The following is a 26,115-nucleotide window of genomic DNA, read 5'->3' as shown; positions in this document are numbered from 1 at the left end:
AGGTTCACAGGCTTTGTTCCCTGGCTGGGTGTTGTCACTGGTTGGAGTCTGTGATTGGGCAGAGTTGCAGGCCATGCTCTGCAATTGTTCCTGATCAGGTGGGGCTTCAAGCTCTGCTTCCTGAGCAGATGTTAACAGTGGCTGGATTCTGCATTCAAGTGGGACCATAGGCCAGGCTTCAAGGTCAGTTGAGATGTCAGGCTGTACTTTGCAATCAGGTGGGGCCACAGACTGTGCCGCAAAGCTGAATGGGGTAACAGGTTTGACATTGTGGTCAGGTAGGCTGTTGGTTGTGCTCTGCTGTTGGGTGAGGTGTGGCCTTCAGCTGTACCCCACATTAGGGTGGGGCAGAAAATGGCAGGGTTACTGTCTAGATTCCTTGGTGTGGTGGGACCACAGGCTGTGCTCTAATGTTGGGCAGGTTACTGGCTGGGCTCCCTGCTTGAATGATTACATAGGTAGCATTCAGCAGGCCTGTATCTGGGCTCTGCTGCTGGGTTGGGTGGTGGGCTGGGTGCTGCCTCAGGAAAGTACCTTAGACTGGGCTCCGAGGCTGCTCAGGGTCACTGTTCTGACTTTCTGATTATCTAGGGCCAGAGGCTATGCTCAGTAGTTAGGCACAGCTACTGACTTGACTCCCTGTCCAGGTGGGCTGTAGGATGTGCTTTGTGCTTGCTAGGTATATGTGGACATGCTTCCCAGAGAGGTGAGAGTTCAAATTGCTCCCTTGTGTGACTGGGCCATAGTATGTGCTCTGTACTAACTGGCCATCTGTAGCCATATTTCCCAAAGAAGTGGGATTGGAGACCATGCTCAGCAGTTTGATGGAAGTGTGAAATTTGCTCCTTTGCCCATGCAGGCTGTAGGAAGTGCTACATGACTGGTATGGCCCATTGGATGGGGATTCAAATCAGGCAGAACTGCCAGCCAAAGTCTCTGGCCACATGGGGATACTAGCTCCACTCTGGCTCCTGAGCAGATATCTCAGCCAGCACCTACTGCAAGAAGGAATGTGGTCTGCTAAGATATGAGGGCTGCTTGCTGTAAATTCCACCCTATTTATCTGATAGCCGGTAGTTGAGTTCTGTAGATTCCCCCAGTGATCACCATGAGGCAAGACCTAAATGAGCCTCCTAGTCAGCCTCCTGCAACACTAGGTTGCTGGATGTCCGCCTTGGGTTCTCCTTTTCTCACTGAGAAACTGTAAGCTCAGGGTGACCCTCTTGGTTCAGCGCTGTGCCAGCCTGGGAGACAGGCGATGTGGTCAAAAGAGGGATTGCTTTTCTAATCCTTCTATGATGTACTGCAGGGAAATGGTTTTAGAGCTGGTGAGGCTAGAGCTCATTTATTCCTTCCTGCAACTGCATACTTGGGAAGTTGAGGCCTGGGGCGTAACATTTATTATGTACTACTGGGTAGTAAATGCTTCCAATGCTTGTCTGATCTTCACGACCACCCTTTGAAGTAGGCATTTTTATGTTCCCACTTTAACGATAAGAAAACCGAGGCTCACAGCTCAGAAGCCTGACCTGTGTCACAGAGCCATTAAGTGGCAGAGCTGAGAATCTCACACCCTGAGTTGTCAGAGGGCTAAGCTCATTCATACCCTTCCTACCACGTGCTGGGTGGGTGTAGTTCCCTAACAGATCTCCCGTTCCCTGTCTGGTGTTCTTTTTCCTTTAGACCATTCTGCCAGTTCACATCTTCCTCCAGTGATGGGAGCAATAGTACATTTTCTGTAAGTTCCTTTTTGAAGGAAGATTGCAGTATCATTGGTATTTTCGAGCCTTTTAAACTTCTGTAACTCCCAATTGCCTTGTCTAAGGGGCACCATATTTTTCTCACCCCTTGGAGCATGAGTTTTATTGTTTAAGTTGCCCAGTTCAAACACATCAGAAGATTTATGTGGAAATTCTAAGATGAAAACTTCATCTGGTCCCCATTCCCCTCCCTGACTCCTGCTGTTTCTTGGGACTGAATCCCGTATTTCTTTCTTTTTTGTCTTTGGCACATTCCTTCTGTTTTGTTTTTTCCTTTAACAAGCTTGGATACTTTTAAAAAGAGTGTATAAACTCCGATATGTGTATGTCCAATTTGAACCCTGTTGTGATATCGGTTGGGTTCGCCCTTTGTCAGAGAAGAGGGCCCTCGCATACTGTTTTCACTTCTCCTTTATTCTTTATAAGGCTCTGGGCTGCACTGAAATTCTGTAAGAGTCCCTCATTTCCCCACCCAGCCCCGTAGGTTTCCTTGTTCTGAGGCCTGTGCAGGGCCCAGAACAGAGCAGCCAACCGCACTGAAGTTGTCCAGCTGTGGTCTTTGGTCTCAGCTAATCCCATGATCTACAAGGAGATGAGAGCTGGGGAGTGATCTGGGCTCACAAAGGATCAGAGGGACAAAGCCACCTCCTGTCTCCTGATACTTGAGAGGGTTTGAGCTTCTGTCATAAACCAAACTCATTACCTTTTTTTTTTTTTATAACTTTTATGGAGATATAATTGACATACGATAAACTGCATATATTTTTAAAAAATCCTTCTATGATGGCTCTTCTTGGTCTCTGTTGTCCAGAGGGGTACTTCAGCCTCACTTTTGGGTTCTGAGATTTTCATAAAGGTGTCTTGTCTATGGATAGTTACTAGTTAGTCTTTTTGTGAGGGAGACCAAAGTCTGGAATGATCTATGTTGCCATCTTGATTATGTTATTTCATTGGTGCTATTAAAAAAAGTTATTCATGGCAGTTTTTAATATGGTAAGGCAGACTTTATTCAGAACTTTCATAAGAAGTATACAGACTGTTGTAAAGGGGTTTTGCAGTAAGAGAGTGAGATTGGGCTCGAGACCAAATAGAATGAGGAAAAGTGGGAATTTATAATCAGGCAGCAGAGTGGGAGTCAGTGGATGAATAATTACTAAGAATCATCAAGGGTAATTCTTTGCTAAACTGACATACCAGGACTCTTGCTAATGGCAGGCCAGGATAATCAGATATTGCCTGAGGGATGATGGGGGATGAGGAACTTAGATAGCAAGAGTGACCAAACATCCAGGGTAGGGAATTCTGGCCCTAATTGACTTTGCAGGATTCTTCCTAAACTGCAGCTCTTGAGGACATGGACAAGTGTGAGGCCTAATTGAAAAAGAGCTCAAAAGGGCCTGACTAGAGTTTGGTCCTGGAGAGAATCTTTGTCATTGGATTCAATTTTCTAATATAATTAAAAGATTTCTACCCTTTGTTCCTAAGGGAAATTTTATTTTATTTAATTAATTAATTTATTTATTTATTTTATTGGCTGTGTTGGGTCTTCGTTGCTGCACACGAGCTTTCTCTAGTTGCGGCGAGTGGGGGCTACTCTTCTTTTTGGTGTGTGGGCTTCTCATTGCGGTGACCTCTTGTTGCAGAGCACGGGCTCCAGGCGCATGGGCTTCAGTAGTTGTGGCACATGGGCTCAGTAGTTGTGGCTCACGGGCTCTAGAGCACAGGCTCAATAGTTGTGGCGCATGAGCTTAGTTGCTCCGTGGCATGTGGTATCTTCCTGGGGCGGGGATCGAACCTGTGTCCCCTGCATTGGCAGGCAGATTCTTACCCACTGCGCCGCCTAGGAAGTCCCTTAAGGGAAATTGATCCAAAGTTTTCTTTGTTTGCAATGTCATCGTCTGGATTTGGTATTAAGGTAATGCTGGTCTCCTAAAATGAATTCGAAAATCTTCCTGCTTCTGTTTTGTCAGTGCCGAGAATTGGTATTGTCTATTTTATAACTGTTCTGAACATTCACTAGAGAATCCACCTGTGCTAGAATGTTCTTTGTGGAATTTTTTTTAAGTACTAATTAAATTTCTTTAAGAGATACATGGCTATTAAGATTATTTTTTCTTGAATGAGCTTTGGTAGTTTGTGTTTTTCAAAGAATTTGTCAATTTCATTCAAGTTATATATATTGGCATAAAGTTATTGATAATATTCCCATATAATCCCTTTTTTTTTTTTTTTTGGGGGGTGGTACACCAGGTTCAATCATCTGTTTTTATACACATACCCACGTATTCCCTCCCTTCCTTGACTCCCCCCCACCTCGAGTCCCCCCCACCCTCCCTGCCCCAGTCCTCCAAGGCATCTTCCATCCTTGAGTTGGACTCCCTTTGTTATACAATAACTTCCCACTGACTATTTTACAGTTGGTAGTATATATATGTCTTTGCTACTCTCTCACTTAGTCTCAGTTTCCCCTTCACCCCCCGCCCCCTCCCATACCTCGAGTTCTCCAGTCCATTCTCTGTATCTGCGTCCTTGTTCTTGTCACTGAGTTCATCAGTACCATTTTTAGATTCCGTATATGTGAGTTAGCATACAATATTTGTCCTTCTCTTTCTGACTTACTTCACTCTGTATGACAGATTGTAGTTCTATCCACCTCATTACATATAGCTCCATCTCATCCCTTTTTATAGCTGAGTAATATTCCATTGTATATATATGCCACATCTTCTGTATCCATTCATTTGTTGATGGGCATTTAGGTTGCTTCCATGTCCTGGCTATTGTAAAGAGTGCTGCAGTAAACATGATGGTACAAGTTTCTTTTGGGATTATGGTTTTCTTTGGGTATATGCCCAGGAGTGGGATTACTGGATCATATGGTAGTTCTATTTGTAGTTTTTTAAGGAACCTCCAAATTGTTTTCCATAGTGGCTGTACCAACTTACATTCCCACCAACAGTGCAGGAGAGTTCCCTTTTCTCCACACCCTCTCCAACATTTGTGGTTTCCAGATTTTGTGATGATGGCCATTCTGACTGGTGTGAGGTGATACCTCATTGTGGCTTTGACTTGCATTTCTCTGATGATGAGTGATGTTGAGCATCTTTTCATGTGTGTGTTGGCCATCTGTATGTCTTCTTTGGAGAAATGTCTATTTAGGTCTTCTGCCCATTTGTGGATTGGGTTATTTGCTTTTTTGGTATGAAGCTTCATGAGCTGCTTGTATATTTTGGAGGTTAATCCTTTGTCTGTTGTTTCATAGGCAATTATTTTCTCCCATTCTGAGGGTTGCCTTTTAGTCTTGTTTATGGTTTCTTTCACTGTGCAAAAGCTTTTAAGTTTCATGAGGTCCCATTTGTTTATTCTTGATTTTATTTCCATGATTCTAGGAGGTGGGTCAAAAAGGATGTTGCTTTGATGGATGTCATAGAGTGTTCTGCCTATGTTTTCCTCTAGGAGTTTGATAGTGTCTGGCCTTACATGTAGGTCTTTAATCCGTTTGGAGTTTATTTTTGTGTATGGTGTTAGGAAGTGTTCTAATGTCATTCTTTTACATGTTGCTGTCCAATGTTCCCAGCACCACTTATTGAAGAGGCTGTCTTTTTTCCATTGTATACTCGTGCCTCCTTTGTCAAAGAGAAGGTGCCCATATGTGTTTGGGCTTACTTCTGAGTTCTCTATTCTATTCCATTGATCTTCCTTTCTATTTTTGTGCCAGTACCATACTGTCTTGATCACTATGGCCTTGTAGTATAGTTTAAAGTCAGGAAGCCTGATTCCACCAACTCCATTTTTCCTTCTCAAGATTGCTTTGGCTATTCGGGGTCTTTTGCGTTTCCATACAAATCGTAAGATTTCTTGCTCTCGTTCTGTGAAAAATGCCATTGGTAATTTGATTGGGATTGCATTGAATCTGTAAATTGCTTTGGGTAGTACAGACATTTTCACGATGTTGATTCTTCCAATCCAGGAACATGGTATGTCCCTCCATCTGTTTGTGTCGTCTTTGATTTCTTTCATCAATGTCTTAAAGTTTTCTGCATACAGATCTTTTGCCTCCTTAGGCAGGTTTATTCCTAGGTATTTTATTCTTTTGGTTGCAATGGTGAATGGGAGAGTTTCCTTAATTTCTCTTTCTGCTCTTCCGTTGTTAGTGTATAGGAATGCAAGAGATTTCTGTGCATTAATTTTGTATCCTGCTACTTTACTAAACTCTTCAATTAGTGCTAGCAGTTTTCTGGTAGAGTCTTTAGGGTTTTCTATATATAGTATCATGTCATCTGCAAAGAGTGACAATTTTACTTCTTCTTTTCCAATTTGGATTCCTTTTATTTCTTTTTCTTCTCTGATTGCTGTGGCTAAAACTTCCAAAACTATGTTGAATAATAATGGTGAGAGTGGACACCCTTGTCTTGTTCCTGTTCTTAGAGGGAATTCTTCCAGTTTTTCCCCATTGAGAACGATGTTGGCTTTTGGTTTGTCATATATGGCTTTTATTATGTTGAGATAATTTCCTTCTATGCCCATTTTCTGGAGAGCTTTTATCATAAATGGATGTTGAACTTTGTCAAAAGCTTTTTCTGCATCTATTGAGATGATCATATGGTTTTTATCCTTCAATTTGTTGATATGATGTATCACGTTGATTGATTTGTGTATATTGAAGAATCCTTGCATACCAGGGATAAACCCCACTTGATCATGGTGTATGATTTTTTTAATGTGCTGTTGGATTCTGTTAGCTAGTATTTTGTTGAGGATTTTTGCATCTATATTCATCAGTGATATTGGTCTGTAGTTTTCTTTTTTTGTGACATCTTTGCCTGGTTTTGGTATCAGGGTGATGGTAGCCTCGTAGAATGAGTTTGGGAGTGTTCCTCCTTCTGCAATATTTTGGAAGAGTTTGAGAAGGATAGGTGTTAACTCTTCTCGAAATGTTTGGTAGAATTCGCCCGTGAATCCATCTGGTCCTGGGCTTTTGTGTGTTGGGAGATTTTTAATCACTGCCTCAATTTCCGTACTTGTGATTGGTCTGTTCATGGTTTCTATTTCTTCCTGGTTCAGTCTTGGAAGATTGTATTTTTCTAAGAATGTATCCATTTCTTCCAGGTTATCCAATTGATTGGCATAGAGTTGCTTGTAGTAGTCTCTCATGATGTTTTGTATTTCTGAGGTGTCCACTGTTACTTCTCCTTTTTCATTTCTAATTCTGTTGATTTGCATCTTCTCCCTTTTTTTCTTGATGAGTCTGGCCAATAGTTTATCAATTTTGTTAATCTTCTCAAAGAACCAGCTTTTAGTTTTATTTATTTTTCTTTTAGTTTCTTTCCTTTCTTTTTCATTTATTTCTGCTCTGATCTTTATGATTTCTTTCCTTCTGCTCCCTTTGGGGTTTCTTTGTTCTTCTTTCTCTAGTTGTTTTAGGTGTAAGGTTAGGTTGTTTATTTGATAATTTTCTTGTTTCTTAAGGTAGGACTGTATTGCTATAAACTTCCCTCTTAGAACTGCTTTTGCTGCATCCCATAGGTTTTGGGTTGTTGTGTTTTCGTTGTCATTTATTTCTAGATATTTTTTGATTTCCTCTTTGATTTCTTTAGTGATTCCTTGGTTGTTTAGGAGTGAATTGTTTAGCCTCCATGTGTTTGTATTTTTTGCAGTTTTTTTCCTGTAATTGATATCTAGTCTCATGGCGTTGTGGTCTGAGAAGATGCTTGATATGATTTCAGTTTTCTTCAATTTGCAGAGGTTTGATTTGTGACCCAAGATGTGATCTATCCTGGAAAATGTTCCGTGTGCACTTGAGAAGAAAGTGTAGTCTGTCGTTTTTGGATGGAATGTCCTATAAATATCAATGAAGTCGAGATGGTCTAATGTGTCATTTAAAGCTTGTGTGTCTTTCTTTATTTTCTGTTTGGATGATCTGTCCATTGATGTAAGTGGGGTGTTCAAGTCTCCCACTATTATTGTGTTCCTGTCGATGTCCCCTTTTATAGCTGTTAGCATTTGCCTTATGTATTGAGGTGCTCCTATGTTGGGGGCATAGATATTTACCATTGTGATATGTTCTTCCTGAATGGATCCCTTGATCATTATGTAGTGTCCTTCCTTGTCTCTTTTAATAGTCTTTACTTTCAAGTCTAATGTGTCTGATATGAGTATTGCTACTCCAGCTTTCTTTTGACTTCCATTTGCATGGAATATCTTTTTCCATCCCTTTCCTTTCAGTCTATATGTATCCCTTGGTCTGAAGTGGGTTTCTTGTAGGCAGCATATAGAAGGGTCTTGTTTTTGTATCCATGCAGCCAGTCTGTGTCTTTTGGTTGGAGCATTTAATCCATTTACATTTAAAGTGATTATTGACATGTGTGTTCCAATGACCATTTTCTGAATTGTTTTGGGTTTGTATTTGTAGGTGTTTTCCTTTTCTTGTGTTTCCTACTTAGAGAAGTTCCTTTAGCACTTGTTGTAAGGCTGGTTTGGTGGTGCTGAATTCTCTTAACTTTTGCTTGTCTCGAAAGCTTTTGATTTCTCCCTCAAATCTGAATGAGATTCTTGCTGGGTAGAGTATTCTTGGTTGTAGGTTTCTCTCTTTCAGGACTTTCAGTATATCCTGCCATTCCCTTCTGGCCTGCAGAGTTTCTGTAGAAAGGTCAGCTGTTATCCTGATGGGTTTTCCTTATATGTTGTTTGTTGCTTTTCTCTTGCTGCTTTTAATATTTTTTCTTTGTGTTTAATTGTCGGGAGAGGGTACAATAGTGGCTCCTTCTCCTGGGAGTGAGTGAGCAGTGGCGCACTGTTGTTTCAGTCGGGCTTGGAGGTGCCTGTTGCAGGGGGACGCCGGTGGCTCAGGCGTAAACAGAAAGTCTTAGAGTTGGGCCTCTCTCGGGTTTTTTGTTGTTGTTGTTGCTGTTGTTTTTTTTTTTTTTTTTAATTCTCTCGGCAGCCTCCCTGCTGCTGGTGTTGCAAGGGGTTTTAATCTAGCCCCGCCCGAGTGCCTGAGGGTGCTTGTTATCACTGAGCGCCTTAGTTGGCCCGCAGGGTGTCTCTCAACTGCCTGTTGCAGAGGCACCGAAAGAGATAGAGAGAGGCTATGCCCGTGGCTCCTCCCCCCAGCACGTGAGCCTGCAGCCTCCAGCCACCATCATGGCCGGGCAGCTCTCAGGGACGGGCACTCCTCTCCACGGACCTCCTCCCTCCTGTCCTCTCGGTCCGTCACCCTACCGGCAACAATGTTTCTCACCCTGAACCAGCTCTCCGGTTCCCATGCTCCCGCTCCTGGACCCTCCGTTCAGCCGCGGATCGATGTCTCGGTCCGGCAACGCTGAGCTGTGCTGCGGACCCTCCGTATGTTTCTCATTCCCTCCCGTCTGCCACAGCTCCGCCGCTTCACCCTCTTTGAGCCGTCATAGATGCCTCCCTACCGGCTATGTCGGGCTCCCCGCAGTCCTTTCTGGTGTCCGAGGCCGTCTGCTGGTGTTCAGCTGCTTCTCTGTGGGAATTACTGTGTCCTTCCGTGCATTCCCAATGCATCTGTGGAGAGGGATGCACTCCACGTCTCTCTACTTGGCCGCCATCTTTTTCTGGTCTATAATCCCTTTTTAATGTCTGTAGTTTCTATAGTGATGTCACCTTTTTCATCTGATGTTGAAAATTTGTGTCTTTTTTGCTTGACCATTCTTACTAGAAGTTTATCAATTTTGTTGATCTTTTCAAAGAATGAGTTCATTTCATTGATTTTTTTTTTCTCTAGTATTTTTCTGTTTTCAATTCATTGTTTTCTGTTCTTACCTTTGTTATATCCTTGCTTCTGCTTTGGGTTCAGTTTTCTCATTTTTCTAATTTTTTGAAGTTAAAGTTTTCATGATTGATTTTGAGACATTTTTTTTTTTTCTTTACAGGCTGATTTCCCGTTAAGCAGCACTGCTTTTGCTATGTCCATACACTTTGATATGTAGGTTGTTTTTAGGTTTTTCAGTTCAGATTATCTTCTAATTGTGTATGTGTGCATGTGTATAACTATGGAATTATGTTGTTTAATTGCCAAATATTTGGGGATATTTCAACTATGTTTCTAGATATGGAATTCTCGTCTCATTCCCTGTGGTCACAGAACATATTTTCTAGCATTACAGACTTAAAAATTGTGGAGATTTCTTTTATGACACCTAATATTGTATATTTTGATGAATGTCTCATGTGCATTTTAACTGTATTCTGCCTTTTTTTAGTGCAGTATTCTATACTTTAGACCAAGTTGATTTAGTAGTTTTGTTTCAATATTTCTATATCATTACTGATTATGTTTACTGTTTCTATTAGTTATTAAGAGGGAAAAGTTGAAGTTTGATATCTATATTTTGTCTTTGTCTATTGTCTATTTGTCTGTGTACTTTGAAATGCTTTGATTAGATACTGTACACATATAGGGTTGCTTTCTTTTTTTTCTTGGTGATTTGAGCCCCTTATTCTTATGTAACATCCCTCATTATCCCTGATAATATTTCTGTTTTAAGTTACTTATCTGATATTTATTATAGCTATTCCAGCTTTTAGTTAGTATTTGTGTGGCATATCTTTTTGCAACCATTTACTTCAACCTGTATATGTTTTTGCATTTGAAGAGGGTTTCTTAGAGATAACATAGCTCTTACTTTTTTTTATATACAACTTGACAACGTCTGTCTTTAAATTTGGTGGTTATTTAGACGTAAATTTGCTGTTAATTATTGAAATGTGTTAGATTTAAATCTACCATCTTCCTGGTTGTTTTTGATTTTCCCCATCTGTCCTTATTTTTTCTTTCTTGAGTTTTTCCTTTTATATTCTAAAGTGGCTGCTGTAGAACCTATGATACACATTTTTAAATTTTTTTATTGAAGTATAGTTGATTTGCAATGTTGTGATGATACACATTTTTAACTTATCAAAATCTGTTTTCAAATAATACATCATACAGTGCATGAACTTTCCAGTAATGTATTTGCATTTCTTCTCATTTTGGGGGAATCGTATGCTTTACTTATACATATTTTCTAAATTCCATGATATACTGTTACTTTCAAACTACGAGTGTAGTTTGTTTTTTTCCTGTTTTGAACTTTACATGCATTTAAATACTTATTTTTATGCTTTTAACTATACATTGTGTGATTTTTTTTTTTACTGTTATAGTTTTTCATTTCAATGCTCTATTTCATTTATAGCTATACTACTCTAGTTATTCTACCATTGATAGATATATGGGTTATTTCCAGTTTTAGACTGTAACAACAGTTCTCTGTTGAACATTCTTGTAAATGTCCCCAGGTGCATATGTGCAGAAAATTCTCCAGAATATATTCCTAGAAGTAGAATTGCTAGGCCATCTATGCGTATCTTCAAATTTACCACATATTGCTAAGTTGTTTCCCATAATGCTTTTATCAAATTACACTCCCACTGTCAGTGTAGGAGAATTCCTTTTACTCAGCATCTTTGCCAATAGTTTATATCGTTAGAGTTTAAAATGTTTTCAGTGTAGTAGATGATTGGCAGTATTACGCTAGTACTCAAGGTAAAATCAGTTAACAACCACCACCACCATGTCTGTCCTTTTTGTTTTGTTTTGTTTTCTGTGAGAGAGTTAAAGCCAAGCCACAAGTTTTTTCATCTGTTTTATAGCAGCATTTACTTAGTGTTTAATCTATTTAATAACTTTTGCTACTTTTCCCCTCAATTTTTTAATAATTATTTGTATTGATGCTATGCCAGTTTCTTTCTTTTTTAATAACTAGTCATTAAATGAGTTGGGTTTGCTTGGAATAGTTATTGGTAAGAAGATTCTGTGGTGGAGGAGGGTCTTGGAGGAGTTCCAGGTTTGCTGACTTTTTACAATGCAAAGATTTCTTTTTTTCTGCTACCACGCAGTTTTCATGCAAATAAGCTAGTCATATGATTCTCTTTGTATGAAATCTAGCAGTGCTCCTTCCTCTGAATTCTAAAGAAAATGGCAATGTAGAGTTGTTACTGTTGGTGGGTTTTTTTGTTCATTTTTTTTCCTCCTTTGCTTCTAAATTATTTCCAGGAGGAGGAGAAGAAAATGGTCACTGACTTAGCCATGCTGATACCAGAAATCTGACTGACTTTTTTAACATAATTTTTTTCCAATTGCAGTTATAAAAAGTTGATGTCTCTGAAAATAGCTGATACTGATATAAGACCGAAGATAAGTTTAAAATTTGGCACAAAAGGTATATTTTACTTTCATATGTCTCCTGCTGAAAAGTGTGTTGAAAATTTTGACTTGCTCTGTAAAGTATCATGCCATTATCAACCATGTGTTTATTTGTGTTTGTCATTTGCTGGGCTTGGGTTTACAATTAACAAACATCACTTGGTGTTGGCTGGGATTCATGGACAGAAAGGTCAGCAGATGTATATCACATTACATTGCATCTGTAGAGAGGTTTGCTGGGTTTGGTGCATAGCTGTGACTACACAGAGCTTCAGCTGATGTTCCCTACTAACCCCTCCTCACTTGTTGCATGCCCTGTTAAAAGGGTGAAACGGAAAGAATGAACATTTGGGACTCAAGGCCAGTTAGTCTAAACTTAGGTGCCAGCCCTTCAGGAGTGTGCTAGGAAATGCCAGCTGCTCAGCGTTTGGAGACCTGAAGGGCTCCTGGACCCATGGAAGAGTGGTCTGGTGGCATTCCTTCTTGCTAGAGGGATTCGATGTCCCTGATCCTAGCCAGCTTCTTATTTGGCAGCCCAGGGAAAGCTCCTTAAGTCATTTAATTTGTAACCTTGCTTGCCTCCATGTTTATGTCCAGTATATCAAGCAAGAATATTGCTTTAACAATCTTTTGAAACACAGAATCAGGAAGGAGAAAATAGTAAAGCCACATTTTATAATAAACATATACTTTATTATTTAAAAAAAAATACCATCATATACCAAATTCTTATTACTTTCTAATTCACCTCAGTCTGCTTCCCTCCTTTGGAAGTACTACTAAACCAGAAAAATACCAAATAGTTCGGTCTCATGGCATATTCCATTTCATTGATGAAATACCTACTTAATCATTAATTTATTTTTTGAGAGGATAAGAACAAGAGGTTCATTAGATCAGTATATCTCAAACTTTATTATATATTTCAATCGTCTGTGATTTTGTTAAAATATAGGTGCCAATTCAGTATCTCTGGGGTGAGACCTGTGATCCTCTATTTCTAGCAGGCTCCCACGTGGATGCTGCTGCTGCTGCTGCTCAATGGACTATACTTTGAGAAGCAAGGCACTGAATCACTTTATGTTTCTTGCTATAGTTCTGCTTGTCTAATACACTAACTATGTCTGACTATTTAAATTTAAACTCATTAAAATTAGATAAAGTTTCAAACTCAGTTCCTTTGTCAGACAAGCAACATTTCCACTGTTCAGTGGCTAGTGGACAGTGAAAATCTAAAATATTTTCATCACAGAAAGTTTTATTGGACAATGCTGATTAAGATAAAATATAATTGCCTAAGTAAAGTATAATTAAACAGTGACAGTTACCATTCTTGACAATCTTCGGAATTTTCAAAGGCCTAATACTTTTATGCCATTTGGTAGCCAAAGCTCATTTATTTGAACAAAACCCTGGATGGTTGAAAGGCTTCTGTGGGGATTAGTTTTTGTGATTATTTTTGCGTGGAACATACTGTTTTGCTTTGATTTTTTGACAGCTAGACAGATAGCAGCATGCTTATTGAGCACTGGCTGTGGCAAAGCACTGTAATATACTTCATTCTTTTGGAATAGTGCCTGTCCTACAGGAGCTTAGGATGTAATGCAAGAAATCACATAGAAAAGAGCATTAATGTGGAATCTTTTGACTTCTCAAAATTCATTTTCAGATGAAATGCCTATCTTCAAACTTGATTATAATTATTTCTATCATCTGCTTCATATAATTATTGTTTCTGGTACTGACATTGTTCGACAAATATTTGATGAGGCTATGCCACCCCCTCTTTTGAAAAAAGAGCTTCATATACACAAGAATGTACTGGAACCCTACTACAACCATCTCTGGACCAATCATCCTTTGGGTGGAGCCTGGCATCTGCTTTATCCCCCAAACAAGGAGCTACCACAGTCCAAACAGTTTGACTTATACCTCCTATTAGCTCTCATAAAACATTTGAATGTGTTCCCTGCACCCAAAAAAGGCTGGAATATGGAACCACCATCTTCTGATCTCTCTAAGTCTGCAGACATCCTGAGGCTATGCAAATACAGGGACATCCTCCTTAGTGAGATTTTGATGAATGGTCTCACCGAGTCACAATTCAATTCAATTTGGAAAAAAGTTTCAGATATTCTTCTGCGCCTTGGGATGAAGCAAGAAGATATTGACAAAGTGAAGGAGAATCCCATTGAGAATATCTCCCTTGATTACCATCAACTGTCTATCTACCTAGGCATACCAGTACCAGAAATCATCCAGAGGATGTTATCCTGCTATCAACAAGGTACAAAATAATTATTTACTTAAGCCGGTAAACCTTCACTGAGTGTCTGCTCTCTGCCAGACACAGTGTTAAGGGCTAAGGAGATTCAGTGAGCTCACATTCTTGAGAGAATATACTTATCAAGAAGCTAATAGAAATTACAGTGCTAGAGATGTTTCCAGAATACCATGGGAAATTCTAGCCTAGGAGAATCCAAAAGGGCTTTCTGGAGAATATAATATCTAAGGAGTTCTTAAATGACTTGTAAAAGTTAGCCAAGTGAAGAAGATGGAGAAGGATGTTTCAGAAAGAAACAAGAACAAAGGTATAGAAACATAAAAATATATTGTAATACAACGAACTAAAAAGTTTGGCAACACTGAGATTAAAGTATGGGAGAGTTCATAGAATACATTCAAGAGGATTTCTCTTGCCGTGTAGAGGAGTTTGTGTTTTCAAAAAGGAATTGTTGAAGATTTTTAAGTAGAGGAGTTTATCATTTCTGCAAAATTAAGGATGCCTAAAATCATGAAATACAGGTACTGCGTGTTTCAAGAATACCGTTAGACACCTTGAGTGTCTGTTATTCCTTTCTATCAGAACCATGACTTTTAGTTTAAAAGTTTAGCAACTGTCCATTGATCATAGGTAATTTTGAAAATCAGATAACATTTATGCAAGTGTCTAAGGTTGGCAATAGCCATTCCCAGACACTGTCTGTTGTTATGGGAAAGATTTCAGACCTCCTCCCCACATTCCAGGATAGCTTCTCAGCTGTCATTGTGGAAAGTGGAGTTGAAGCCATGTCAGCATCACTGAAACCGTTGCTGTGCTATTCTGGTGAATTTTCCTGGTCCCAAGTTATTAGTCATACTACCTGGTGAGCAGCTGATGGTCACACTGATGCTATTGAAACACCTTTCCAAGTTTCTAGCAATTGGTGAAGATTTTCTTCAGAGGTAATTCCTAGGCCCCAATCCCTGTCCTTTTGCTAACGCTCTGGGATACCACTGTGTTTTCCTGCTTAACCGTTAAGACCTTTCTTTGAATATAAAAAAAGAGAATGCTGAGCTTGATGATATAAGAAAGTCAGGCAAGAACCTTTGACTTATAAATTGGCTTATAAATTAGAGGCTTTTCTTTTTTACATTTACTCTATTAAGATTTTGAATAACAGAAACTTGTGAGAATAAAAATATTTGGGAAACTGCTTTGAGCAATAAATTCAAGGCATTTCAAACAATTTTCGCTCTGAAAGTCTGACAAGCTTATTGGTCAAGTCTCTTTAATGGAGGCTTTCCTAGTATCTTCTATCTCTCCCATCATAGTTATTACAGTTTTGGTTTTCATTTGTGTATCTGATTATTTGATTAATATCCATTGTCCCCACTAAATCTCCATGAAGCTTATCTTTTTTTCTCACCATTCAAACTCTAGAGCCTAACACAGCCTGGTATACCATAGGTGCTTAATAAATATTAATGGGCAAGGAGAGGGAGTGCTCATGAGGATTTTGCTAAAAAAAGGCTCAAACTTTCAATGGAGGTTTGCTTCATAATTGACTGTTATTATTTCATGACCTTAGACTGTAAATTTAAAAAATTTTTCTCTTGGTTTAAAGTGCTGATGTTCTAGGCATTATCTATTATGAACTATCTTTTTTTTTTTTTAACTTTTCTTTCTCTAATCATGGGTTTATAACCTTTATGTTATAATCTAAAACTTATGCCTTGTTTAAACTGAATTCCTGAGTGAAGCTGGTTATTTTTAGTTATAATGTTTATTGGTGCAGTATAAAAAATCTGATTTTTCTTAGTCTTAGTCTTATATTTGTTGATTACATTTGCAGTTATACATCTAAATTTTTTCTTTATGTATTATAGGAATTGCTCTACAGTCAATAACGGGCAGTCAACGTAAGTATGTTTAAATACCAAATCCCTAAGTGACCTTTCAACCCAGGATAGTTATGGGGCACCTGTAGATTTTTACTTGGTCAGATAAACTATATAATAAAATGTAATTGTTTGTTATAAGCTTGGAAAATTATATGGTCAAATTACTACTGGTCAGCTGAGTCTAGTATGAGCCTTTACTCTGCCTTCATCTTAGTGCATGTGCTCTAGGGTTTACCCTAACAGAGTATTTTAACTTTTGACACAGGACACTTCAACAGGTAAAAATGCCTACCTGCTTGCTCTACCTGCTCATACATGCTACTGTTTAGCTTATGTAGCTTTTATCTGGTTAACTAGCCATTGTTAAGCTATATACTTTTTTGCCAAGTGGTGAGTTGCTAATTTTTTTATTTCCATGTATGTACTGTTTGATTTTTCTAAAATTCAAACTACTCAGAACAGTGGGAAGATTATTATTTTATTGGGCATCCTAGTTATTTTCTGAGAAGTCTTGTTTGGCCTGAGGAAATCCTTAATGTTGAATTTAAAGGGACTGCCACCTAAATCTGGGTTTTGTTTGGAGTAAAATTATACTTAAGAAAGGAACACCATGGGTTTTCTTTGGACCGTCTGTGGCCAGTCAAATGAAGTCCACAAGTTTAGAGATTGAATCTCTAGAGCAGTATCAAGGAGCATAGTGTCAAAGAAGTAGTCACATAATAGGGGGCTGATACCCTTTGACAACCTTTGGTTATGAAAAAGAAGAAAAAAGGGAAAAAAATACATCTAGCTTTTCCTTCTCTTCTTTTATGCCTTAAAATAATACTAGTTGTAGTATTAATAGGGTCAATGTCAGGATACTCGAAAACTTAGTATTTAGAGTTGACTTAAGTTCTAGATTATCTAATATCTATGGTCTGCTTAAGATAACAGTAAAGTATGTTAGCATTTGAGTTTATACTGATTGGTTTCAGGCTAGCATATGAACTTATTATTTGGTCATTGATAAATGGGCATTTTATTTTCATTTAGTATTTCAACAGAGTAAGATGTCTTCTATTTCTGGGGTGGTGTAATGGGGGGAGTAAATATATTTAAAATAGTGGTAAGAGACTAAAATTATGTGCATCCAGACTTTGAGTGTTTTGGTTTTAATATTTAGGTATTGAAATAGAAGAGTTACAAAATGAAGAAGAAGAACTAAGTCCACCTCTTATGGAGTACAATATAAATGTGAAATCAATCCCTGAAATACAGTTAGCAGAAATGAATAAAGATGGGGCATCGATACCCAGTGAATCTTCAACAGAATCTATTAAAGATCTCCAGGAAGTATAAGCTCTCATTAATATCTGAATTAGAAGAACTTAAGGCTTTTAGTTTGTTGCATGTACTGTTCTTAAAGCATCCCAGACAGTCTTAGTTTATGTTTATCATAGTGTTCACACAGAGCTTGAATTGGAATGGTCCTTTTCCCAGTACTTTCTTCCATAATCTTTGCTGCCTTAAACATATATTTTAGCAGCATTTATTGAACGCTTATTATGTGCCAGGCACTATGCTAGATTTCTGAACATGTTTCTTTATCCTGAGTAGTGGAGTGGATGTGGGAGGTTAACAGAAAGTAGAAGAAAGCATAGTGGGAAATAGAAGGAGAGAGAAAGGAAGAGAAAACAGATATTTCAATACTGTTTACACAGGGGTAGAATTAAAATCATCCAGGATGTATTGCTTTACAGATAAGTGGTAACAGTTATTATGTAGTCACTAAATTCTTCTTAGGCTTAATTTTTCATCTTATGGACCTGAATATGTTGATTTTTTTTAAGGTGCCTTCCTCCTTTTTCAGTCATGCATGCATGTGTGCAAATGAGGACCTCTGAGCTCTTTTCAGTAGCCTACTCATTGACATTATATATTTTTCCTTTACACATCAGTGATTTCTCAAGCAGAAGACTGAGATTAAAATGAAAATGAAAATAATTTTCCATAGAATCTAGAAGGAAATTATGGTCTATATTGGAAGATAAAAGGCCCCAGTGGTTAGAGGAAATATATTTTGTAAAATAATCCATTGTGCAGTTTGAATTGCATATTAAATACGTGATTTATTTCTTACCTATCAGGTTAAGAGTAAGCCAAAGAAAAAGAAAAAGACCAAGAATAAAAAGGTAAGAGGCTATATTAGCATTATAATAGAGGAATGTCTGATTATGAACACTTAGCTTTAATACATCGTTGTACTATTAGTTAGAACTTAAAATTAGTCCAAGTAGACAAGTAGCACAAATGACTTATAAATGTTCATAGCTTATTGAATGTATGATTATAGAGAAGTCTATGTGTGTTAGATTCTGAAAATGATTTAAACTTACAGTATGCCCTACTTTACTTTCCTAAATCATAATTTATACATTTAAATATATAAATAAACTGAATTAATCACTTAGAAATTTCATTAATTTCTGTGTACCACTCTCATTTTAAAAATGCCTGTTTTAAAAACAGCTTCTTTTCATATTTCTGCAGATAAGTTCAGAAGTATTTTTCAAAACCTAAGAAATCTTGTTTTTCTCCTTGTGTCTAAGGCTCTGCCAACAATGTGATCATGTACAAAAATGATACAAATCCAAGAGGCTTCTTTTATGCCTCTTCCCGTTTGGGAGTTGTAAAACGAACAAGTTATGATCTGTAGCATAGTTTTGGCAAGAAGTCTCTTAATAGCTTGAGAAAGTCAAGAGTATTTTTTTATTGGCTTAATTTTTTAAAATTAAGACTATTATTTTAGAGCAATTTTTTTGGTTCAGAACAAAATTGCGGAGAAGGTACAGAGATTTCACATATACCTCCTGTCCCCACACATGCATAACTTCTTCAACCAACATTCCCCAGCAGAGTGTCACATTTGTTACAATTGATGGACCTACATTGATACATCATAATTATCCAAAGTCCATACATCACATTTTGGTTCACTCTTGTTGTACATTCCTATGGATTTGGACTCAAGATAATTTTTTTATTAAGCGTATAGCTAACCACTATGTTAAAAAACTGTTATTTTCTGGCTTGAAACATATCTAAACTCTAGATTATATTATAAACTGAGTGAGAATATTTGCCCAGCTACAATCTGGTAAGTTCATATTATTAGTCATTTGGAAGAAGACACAAACTTTAGTTGTAAATGAAATTTTACACAATGAAAGTAAATTTACAAAATACTTATTGAGGTGCAGAGCAAAATAAAGATTACACTCTAATCTGATCAGTAAAATATCAATATTTTCATTTATCCAAAGTTATTTTGAAAATTAGATTTTTAAAAATAAATTTTGTTTTTAAATGACATGATATAAATTTTTTTCCTTACTTTTAGTCAATTCATAGCTAATAAAACACAACTGGTTCATTAGTGTAGCTTATATTTTTTATTTTTGCCAAAACATTGGTAAGTCCCAGATGTAATACTGCATAAGGCTAACCAAGTAAATCTACAGCTGTAAGACCACAAATCTAAGCTCCAGGGGTTTCAGTGTGTCTCTTCGTTACTCCCAAAGATTAAAATATGGTAATAGGTAGATTCTCAATTTTAGCGAAATGGAAAGGCCCACTTCTATGTCAAATTGAAATTAAACAGGGAATAAACATAAGCAGAAATAATGTAAACCTACTTAAAAATTTATATACTAGTAATATTAAAAATTTCTTATTAATTAGCAACTATCTAGGAATTTGTTTTTTTAAATGTCCTAAGTGTATTTCCAATTTATTTTATTTAAAAAATTGAGATACTTTGAAAATAAAATAATTTTATCAAGATAAAATTTGGACATTAGAAGAGAGGTCTTGTATCATATCTCTTATCTAAATTTTGAAGTATAAAGCTAAAAATGCTGAAAAATTTTTATATGACAATAGTCTTAGTCATATACTCAATTACTGTTATAGAAGCAAAGAACTATCTAGTGTGATGTACGCAACCAGTTATAAAAAGCTGTCAATCAATCAAATTCTCTAATCAAGAGTTCTCCTTATGAAAAATTGTAGCATATAGAAGTTTATGTTATACAGGGTGACTACAAAGTCTTTATGCATGAAATTATGTCCTCTGTTAATTATTTGATTTTCAGTATGTCTACCTAACAATAGTTGAGGTCCTAAAAACACCTATCAGGCATTCTCTGGGTGAAGATGACGAAAACATGAAATATCTGTAGCAAATAGAGGGTCCATAAGGTAACTTCTAACTCTTCTAACTAGTATACATAGAGTTTTAAATTGTAAATAACTCTTTTGAGACTTAATTAGTTCTTTCTTTCCAATTCTATTCCCTACTCAGAGGAACTGAGGGTTAGGAATAGAAAAGGAAGGTAAAGCAGATAGCAGAAGAATAGAAGGCTTTGTGATTGAAGCCTTGGGGAAAAAAGTAATATGGCAGGAAATAAGTCAAGCTCTTCAAAGTGGATGTCCTCTCTAAAGGAAAGTTGCTGAGATGCATATAAGACAGGCTGATACATGCATTAGCATGAAGTTATCCTGGAAAGAGCTTAAAAGGAGTATCAGAAATACAGGTATCTCCCACTTTTTGAAATTCACTTTATGCCACTTTGCTTTTGTGAAAGACCTGCGTAAGTATCTGTGCTAAGCAAAAGAAATGTGAAGAAGATTTTTGCTTATACAAAAAATGTACAGGCTTACCTCATTTTATTGCACTTTGCTTTATTGCACTTTGCAGATACTGTATTTTTTACAAGTTGAAGGTTTGTGGCAACCCTGCATCGAGCAAGTCTGTTGGCACCATTTTCCCAACAGCATTTGCTCACTCTGTGTTTCTGTGTCACATTTTGGTACGTCTCACAATATTTCAAACTTTTTCGTTATTATTATTTTTTTATGGTCATCTATGATTAGTGATTTCTTTTTTTAGGTATAGTTGATTTACAGTATTATATTAGTTTCGGGTATACAATATAGTGATTCAAAATTTTTATTGATTATACTCCATTCAAAATGATTATAAAATATTGGCTATATTCCCTGTGCTGTACAATATATCCTTGTAGTTTATTTATTGTATACAATAGTAGTTTGTACATCGTAATCCCTTACCCCTATAATGTCCCTCCTTCCTTCTCCCCATTGGTGACCACTAATTTGTCCTCTATAACTTTGTCTCTTTTTGTTTTATTTATTCACTTGTTTTATTTTTTAGATTCCAAATATAAATGATAACATACAGCATTTGTGTTTCTCTGTCTTATTTCACTAATCTTAATACTCTCTAGGTCCATCCATGTTGTTGCAAATGGTAAAATTTCATTCTTTTTTATGGTTGAGTAGTATTCCATGTGTATATGTACCATATCTTCTTTACCCATTCATCTGTTGATGGACACAGGTTGCTTCCATATCTTGGCTATCATAAATAATGCTGCTATGGACATTGTGGTGCATGTATCTTTTTAAATTAGTGTTTTTATTTTCTTTGGCTATACACTCAGGAGTGGGATTGCTGGACCATGTGGTAGTTGTATTTTTGGTTTCTTGAGGAATCTTCATATTGTTTTCCATAGTGGCTGCACCAATTTCCATTCCCACCAATGGTGTACAGTGTTCCTTTTCTCCACATCCTTCCTGACATTTGTTATTTGTGGTCTCTTTGATTATAGTCATTTTGATACATGTGAGGTGATATCTCATTGTGGTTTTGATTTGCATTTCTCTGATGATTAGCAGTGTTGAGCATCTTTTCATGTGCCAGTTGGCGTATGTCTTCTTTGGAAAAATGTCTATTCAGGTCTTCTGCTCATTATTTAATCAGGTTGTTTGGTTTTTGTTTGTTTATTTTTTATATTGAGTTGTATGAAATGTTTGTTTTGGATAATTACCCTGTTTTGGTCATATCGTTTGCAGATATTTTCTCCCAGTCAGTAGGTTATCTTTTTATTTTGTCAGTGGTTTCCTTTGCTGTGCAAAAGCTTTTAAATTTAATCAGGTTCCATTTGTTATTTTTGCTTTTTTTTTTGTTACAGTTTATGTCAGAGTGCCCTGCCTCTGTGTTCTTCTAGGGGTTTTATAATTTCTGGTCCTACATTTAGGTCTTTAATCCATTTTGAGTTTATTTTTGTATATGGTGTGAGAAAATGTTCTGATTTCAGTCTTTTACATGTAGCTGTTCAGTTGTCCCAGCACCACTTATTGAAGAGAATGTCTTTTCCCCATTGTATATTCTTGCCTCCTTTGTCATAGATTAATTGACCATAAGTGTGTGGGTTTATTACTGGGTGGCTCTCTATTCTATTCTTTTGATCCTTGTGTCTGTTGTGCCAGTACCATACTGTTGATTACTATAGCATTGTAGTATAGTCTGAAGTCAGGGAACATGATACTTCCAGCTCTGTTTTTCTTTCTCAGAATTACTTTGTCTCCTCAGGGTCTTTGAATTTCTATACAAATTTTAGAATTATTTGTTTTAGTTCTGTGAAAAATGCCATTGGTATTTTGATAGGGATTGCATTGAATCTGTAGATTGCTTTGGGTAGTATGGTCATTTTAACAATATTAATTCTTTCAATCCATGAACATGATATATCTACCCATCACTTTTGTGTTATCTTCAGTTTCTTTCATTAGTTTCTTATAGCTTTCCAGGTATAGGCCTTTTACATCCTTGTATTTATTCCTAGGTATTCTGTTCTTTTTGATGCAATGTGTTCTTAATTTCTCTCTCTGATATTTCCTCGTTAGTGTGTAGAAATACAACAGATTTCTATGTATTAATTTTGTATCCTGTGACTTTACTGAATTCCTTGATGAGCTCTAGTAGTTTTCTAGTGGCATTTTTAGGGTTTTCTATGTATAGTATCATGTCATCTGCAAACAGTAACAGTTTTACTTCCTCCCTTCCAATTTGGATTCTTTTTATTTCTTTTTCTTGTCTGTGGCTAGGACTTCCAATATTGTGTTGAATAGAAGTGACAAGAGTGGGCATCATTGTCTTGTTCCTGATCTTAGAGGAAATGCTTTCTGCTTTTCACCATTGAGTATGATGTTAGCTGTGGACTTATCATATATGGCCTTTATTATGTTGAGGTATGTTCCCTCTGTATCCACTTTGTGGAAAAATTTTATCATAAACAGATGTTGAGTCGTCAAAAGCTTCCTCTGCATCTGTTGAGATGATCATATGATTTTTATTCTTCAATTTGTTACTGTGGTATATTGAACCATCTTTGCATCCCTGGGATAAATCCCACTTGAAGTGATCAGTGATCTTTGATGTTACTATTGTAATTTATACGTTTTGGCATGCCACAAACCATGCCCATATAACATGGTGACCTTAAAAGATAAATGTGTGTATTCTGACTGCTCCACCAAACAGCTGTTCCTTCATCTCTCTCCCTCTCCTTGGGTTTCCCTATTCCCTGAAATGCAACAATATTGAAGAAGACCAATTAATACCACTACAATGGCCTCTAAGTGTTCAAATGAAAGGAAGAGTTGCAGGTCTCTCACTTTAAATCAAAAGCTAGAAATGAGCAAGCTTAGTGAGGAAGTTATGTTGAAAGCTGCGATAGGCTAAAAGCTAGGCCTCTTGTGCCAAAAAATTAGCTAAGCTGTGAATGCAAAGGATAAGTTCTTTGAAGGCAATTAAAGTGCTACTCCAGTGAACACGGGAATAAGAAAGTGGAACAGCCTTATTGCTGATAAGGAGAAAATTTTAGTGTTCTGGGTAGAAGATTAAACCAGCCACCACATTGCCTTAAACCAGAGCCTAATCTAGAGCAAGGACCTAACTCTCTTCAAATCTATAAAGGCTGAGAGAGGTGAGGAAGCTGCAGAAGAAACGTTTGAAGCCAGCAGAGGTTGGTTCACAAGGTTTAAAGAAAGAAGCCATCTCCATAACTTAAGAGTACAAGGTGAAGCAGCAAAGTGCTGATGTAGAAGCTGCAGCAAGTTATCCAGAAGATCTAGCTAATGTAATTAATGAAGGTGACTACTAAACAACAGATTTTCAGTGTAGACAAAACAGCCTTCTATTGGAAGAAGATGCCATCTAGGGCTTTCATAGCTAAAGAGGAGAAGTAATACCTGGCTTCAAAACTCCAATACACAGGCTGACTCTCTTGTTTGGGGCTAATGAAGCTAGTGCTCATTTACCATTCTGAAAATCCTAGGGCCCTTAAGAATTATGCTAAATCAACTCTGTCTATACTCTAGAAATGGAACCGCAATGCCTGGATGACAACACATCTGTTTACAGCATAGTTTACTAAATATTTTAAGCCTACTATTGAGACCTACTGCTCAAAGAGAAAGATTTATTTCAAAATATTACTGCGCATTGACAATGCACCTGGTCACCCAGGAGCTCTGATGGAAATGTACAATGAAATTAATGTTGTTTTCATGCCTGCTAACACAACATTCATTCTGCAGCCTGTGGATGAAGGAGTCATTTCAACTTTCAAGTCTTATTATTTAAGTAATACATTTTGTAAGGCTACAGTTGTCATAGATAGTGATTCCACTGATGGATTTGGGCAAAGTCAATTGAAAACCTTCTGGAAAAGATTCCCCTTTCTAGATGCCATTAAGAGTATTCATAATTCATGGGAAGAGGTCAAAATACCAGCATTAACAGGAGTTTGGAAGAAGTTGATTCCAGCCCTCATGGATGACACTGAAGGATTTAAGACTTCAGTAGAGGAAGTAATTGCAGATGTGATAAAAATAGCAAGAGAACTAGAAATTGAAGGGGAGCCTGAAGATGTAACTGAATTGCTACAATCTCATGATAAAACTTTAATGGATGAGGAGTTACTTCTTATAGATGAGCAAAGAACGTAGTTTCTTGAGATAGACTCTAGTCCTGATGACAGTGCTGTAAAGACTGTTGAAATGACAACAAAGGATTAGAATATGACATAAACTTAGTTAATAAAGCAGGGACAGAGTTTGAGAGAATTAACTCCAATTTTGAAAGAGGTTCTACTGTGGGTAAAATGCTGTCAAACAGCATTGCATGCTACAGAGAAATCATTCATGAAAGGAAGAATCAATTAATGGGACAAACTTCATTGTTGTCTTATTTTAAGAAATTGCCACAGCCGTCTCAGCTTTCAGCAACCATCACCCGGATTAGTTAGCAGCCATCAACATCAAGGCAAGACCATCTACCAAAGAACAGATTACAGGTTGCTGAAGGCTCAGATGATGGTTAGCATTTTTTAGCGATAAAGTATTTTTAAATCAAGGTATACACATTTTTTAAGACATAATGCTATATATTGCACACTTAATAGCCTGCAGTATAGTATAAACATAATTTTTACATGAACTGGGAAACCAAAAAATTTGTGTGACTTGCTTTACTGCAGTACTCACCTTATTGAGGTTGTCTGGAACGGAACATTGATTACATCCAAGGTATGCCTGTAATTGCTTCTTCACTTTATGCCATTTCAGTTTATGAAAGGTTTCATAGGAATGTTCTACTTTTGAATAGCAGGAGAACCTATACTTAACTGTACTAGATATGTTCCTTATGAACAACCAAAGGTCTATTCAGCTTACTTATTTAAGTACACTGGAACCAAGGCAGGAGTTGATAATTCTAAACTGTAGAATCAAATTGGCACTGGACATGGATCAGACAATGAAATGCAAAAATCCTCTTAGTATATAGATAATAAAGCAAAACAAATTATATCATGGAATCTGTTGGGAAGGAGACCTGAATTTTCTTGTAAACAAGAGGTGGTAGTAGAAATTAATACTGTAATTTATATGACAGTAATTGATACTCCTAATAGAAGGGTGGTATATAAGAGTAATTTATACTCTTAATTTAGTATGTTACCTGTCATTGATATTACCTTTATTTAATAGGTTGCCTTTATAGTTTTATTTTAATGAAAATAAAATATAGGGCTGTTTAATATTTCCTCCCAATTGTGAACTCCCTAACAC

At 37.1% G+C, this 26,115-nt stretch overlaps 1 protein-coding gene across 7 annotated transcripts in view; it reads left to right on the top strand.

Moving 5' to 3' along the window:
• The window catches only part of DZIP3 (DAZ interacting zinc finger protein 3), a 103,871-nt gene that overhangs the window by 47,730 nt on the left and 30,026 nt on the right, over positions 1-26,115 (top strand). For 6 of the 7 annotated variants that reach the window (XR_009047685.1, XM_057696730.1, XM_057696731.1 and 3 more), the window contains 5 exons: positions 11,913-11,989; positions 13,643-14,260; positions 16,123-16,155; positions 17,300-17,469; positions 18,264-18,308. Coding sequence is in view for 6 of the 7 variants with exons in the window: in XM_057696730.1 (XP_057552713.1) it covers positions 11,913-11,989; positions 13,643-14,260; positions 16,123-16,155; positions 17,300-17,469; positions 18,264-18,308 (943 nt within the window). In the remaining variant the exon portion in view is untranslated. The remainder of the gene's footprint in view (positions 1-11,912; positions 11,990-13,642; positions 14,261-16,122; positions 16,156-17,299; positions 17,470-18,263; positions 18,309-26,115) is intronic. The other variant, XM_057696732.1, reaches the window with a different exon arrangement.

The sequence above is a fragment of the Hippopotamus amphibius genome, chromosome 10 (assembly GCF_030028045.1).
Source record: "Hippopotamus amphibius kiboko isolate mHipAmp2 chromosome 10, mHipAmp2.hap2, whole genome shotgun sequence".
Lineage (NCBI taxonomy): Eukaryota > Metazoa > Chordata > Mammalia > Artiodactyla > Hippopotamidae > Hippopotamus > Hippopotamus amphibius.
The sequence above is the reverse complement of the archived record's forward strand: the minus strand, read 5'-3'. Positions and strand labels throughout refer to the sequence as shown.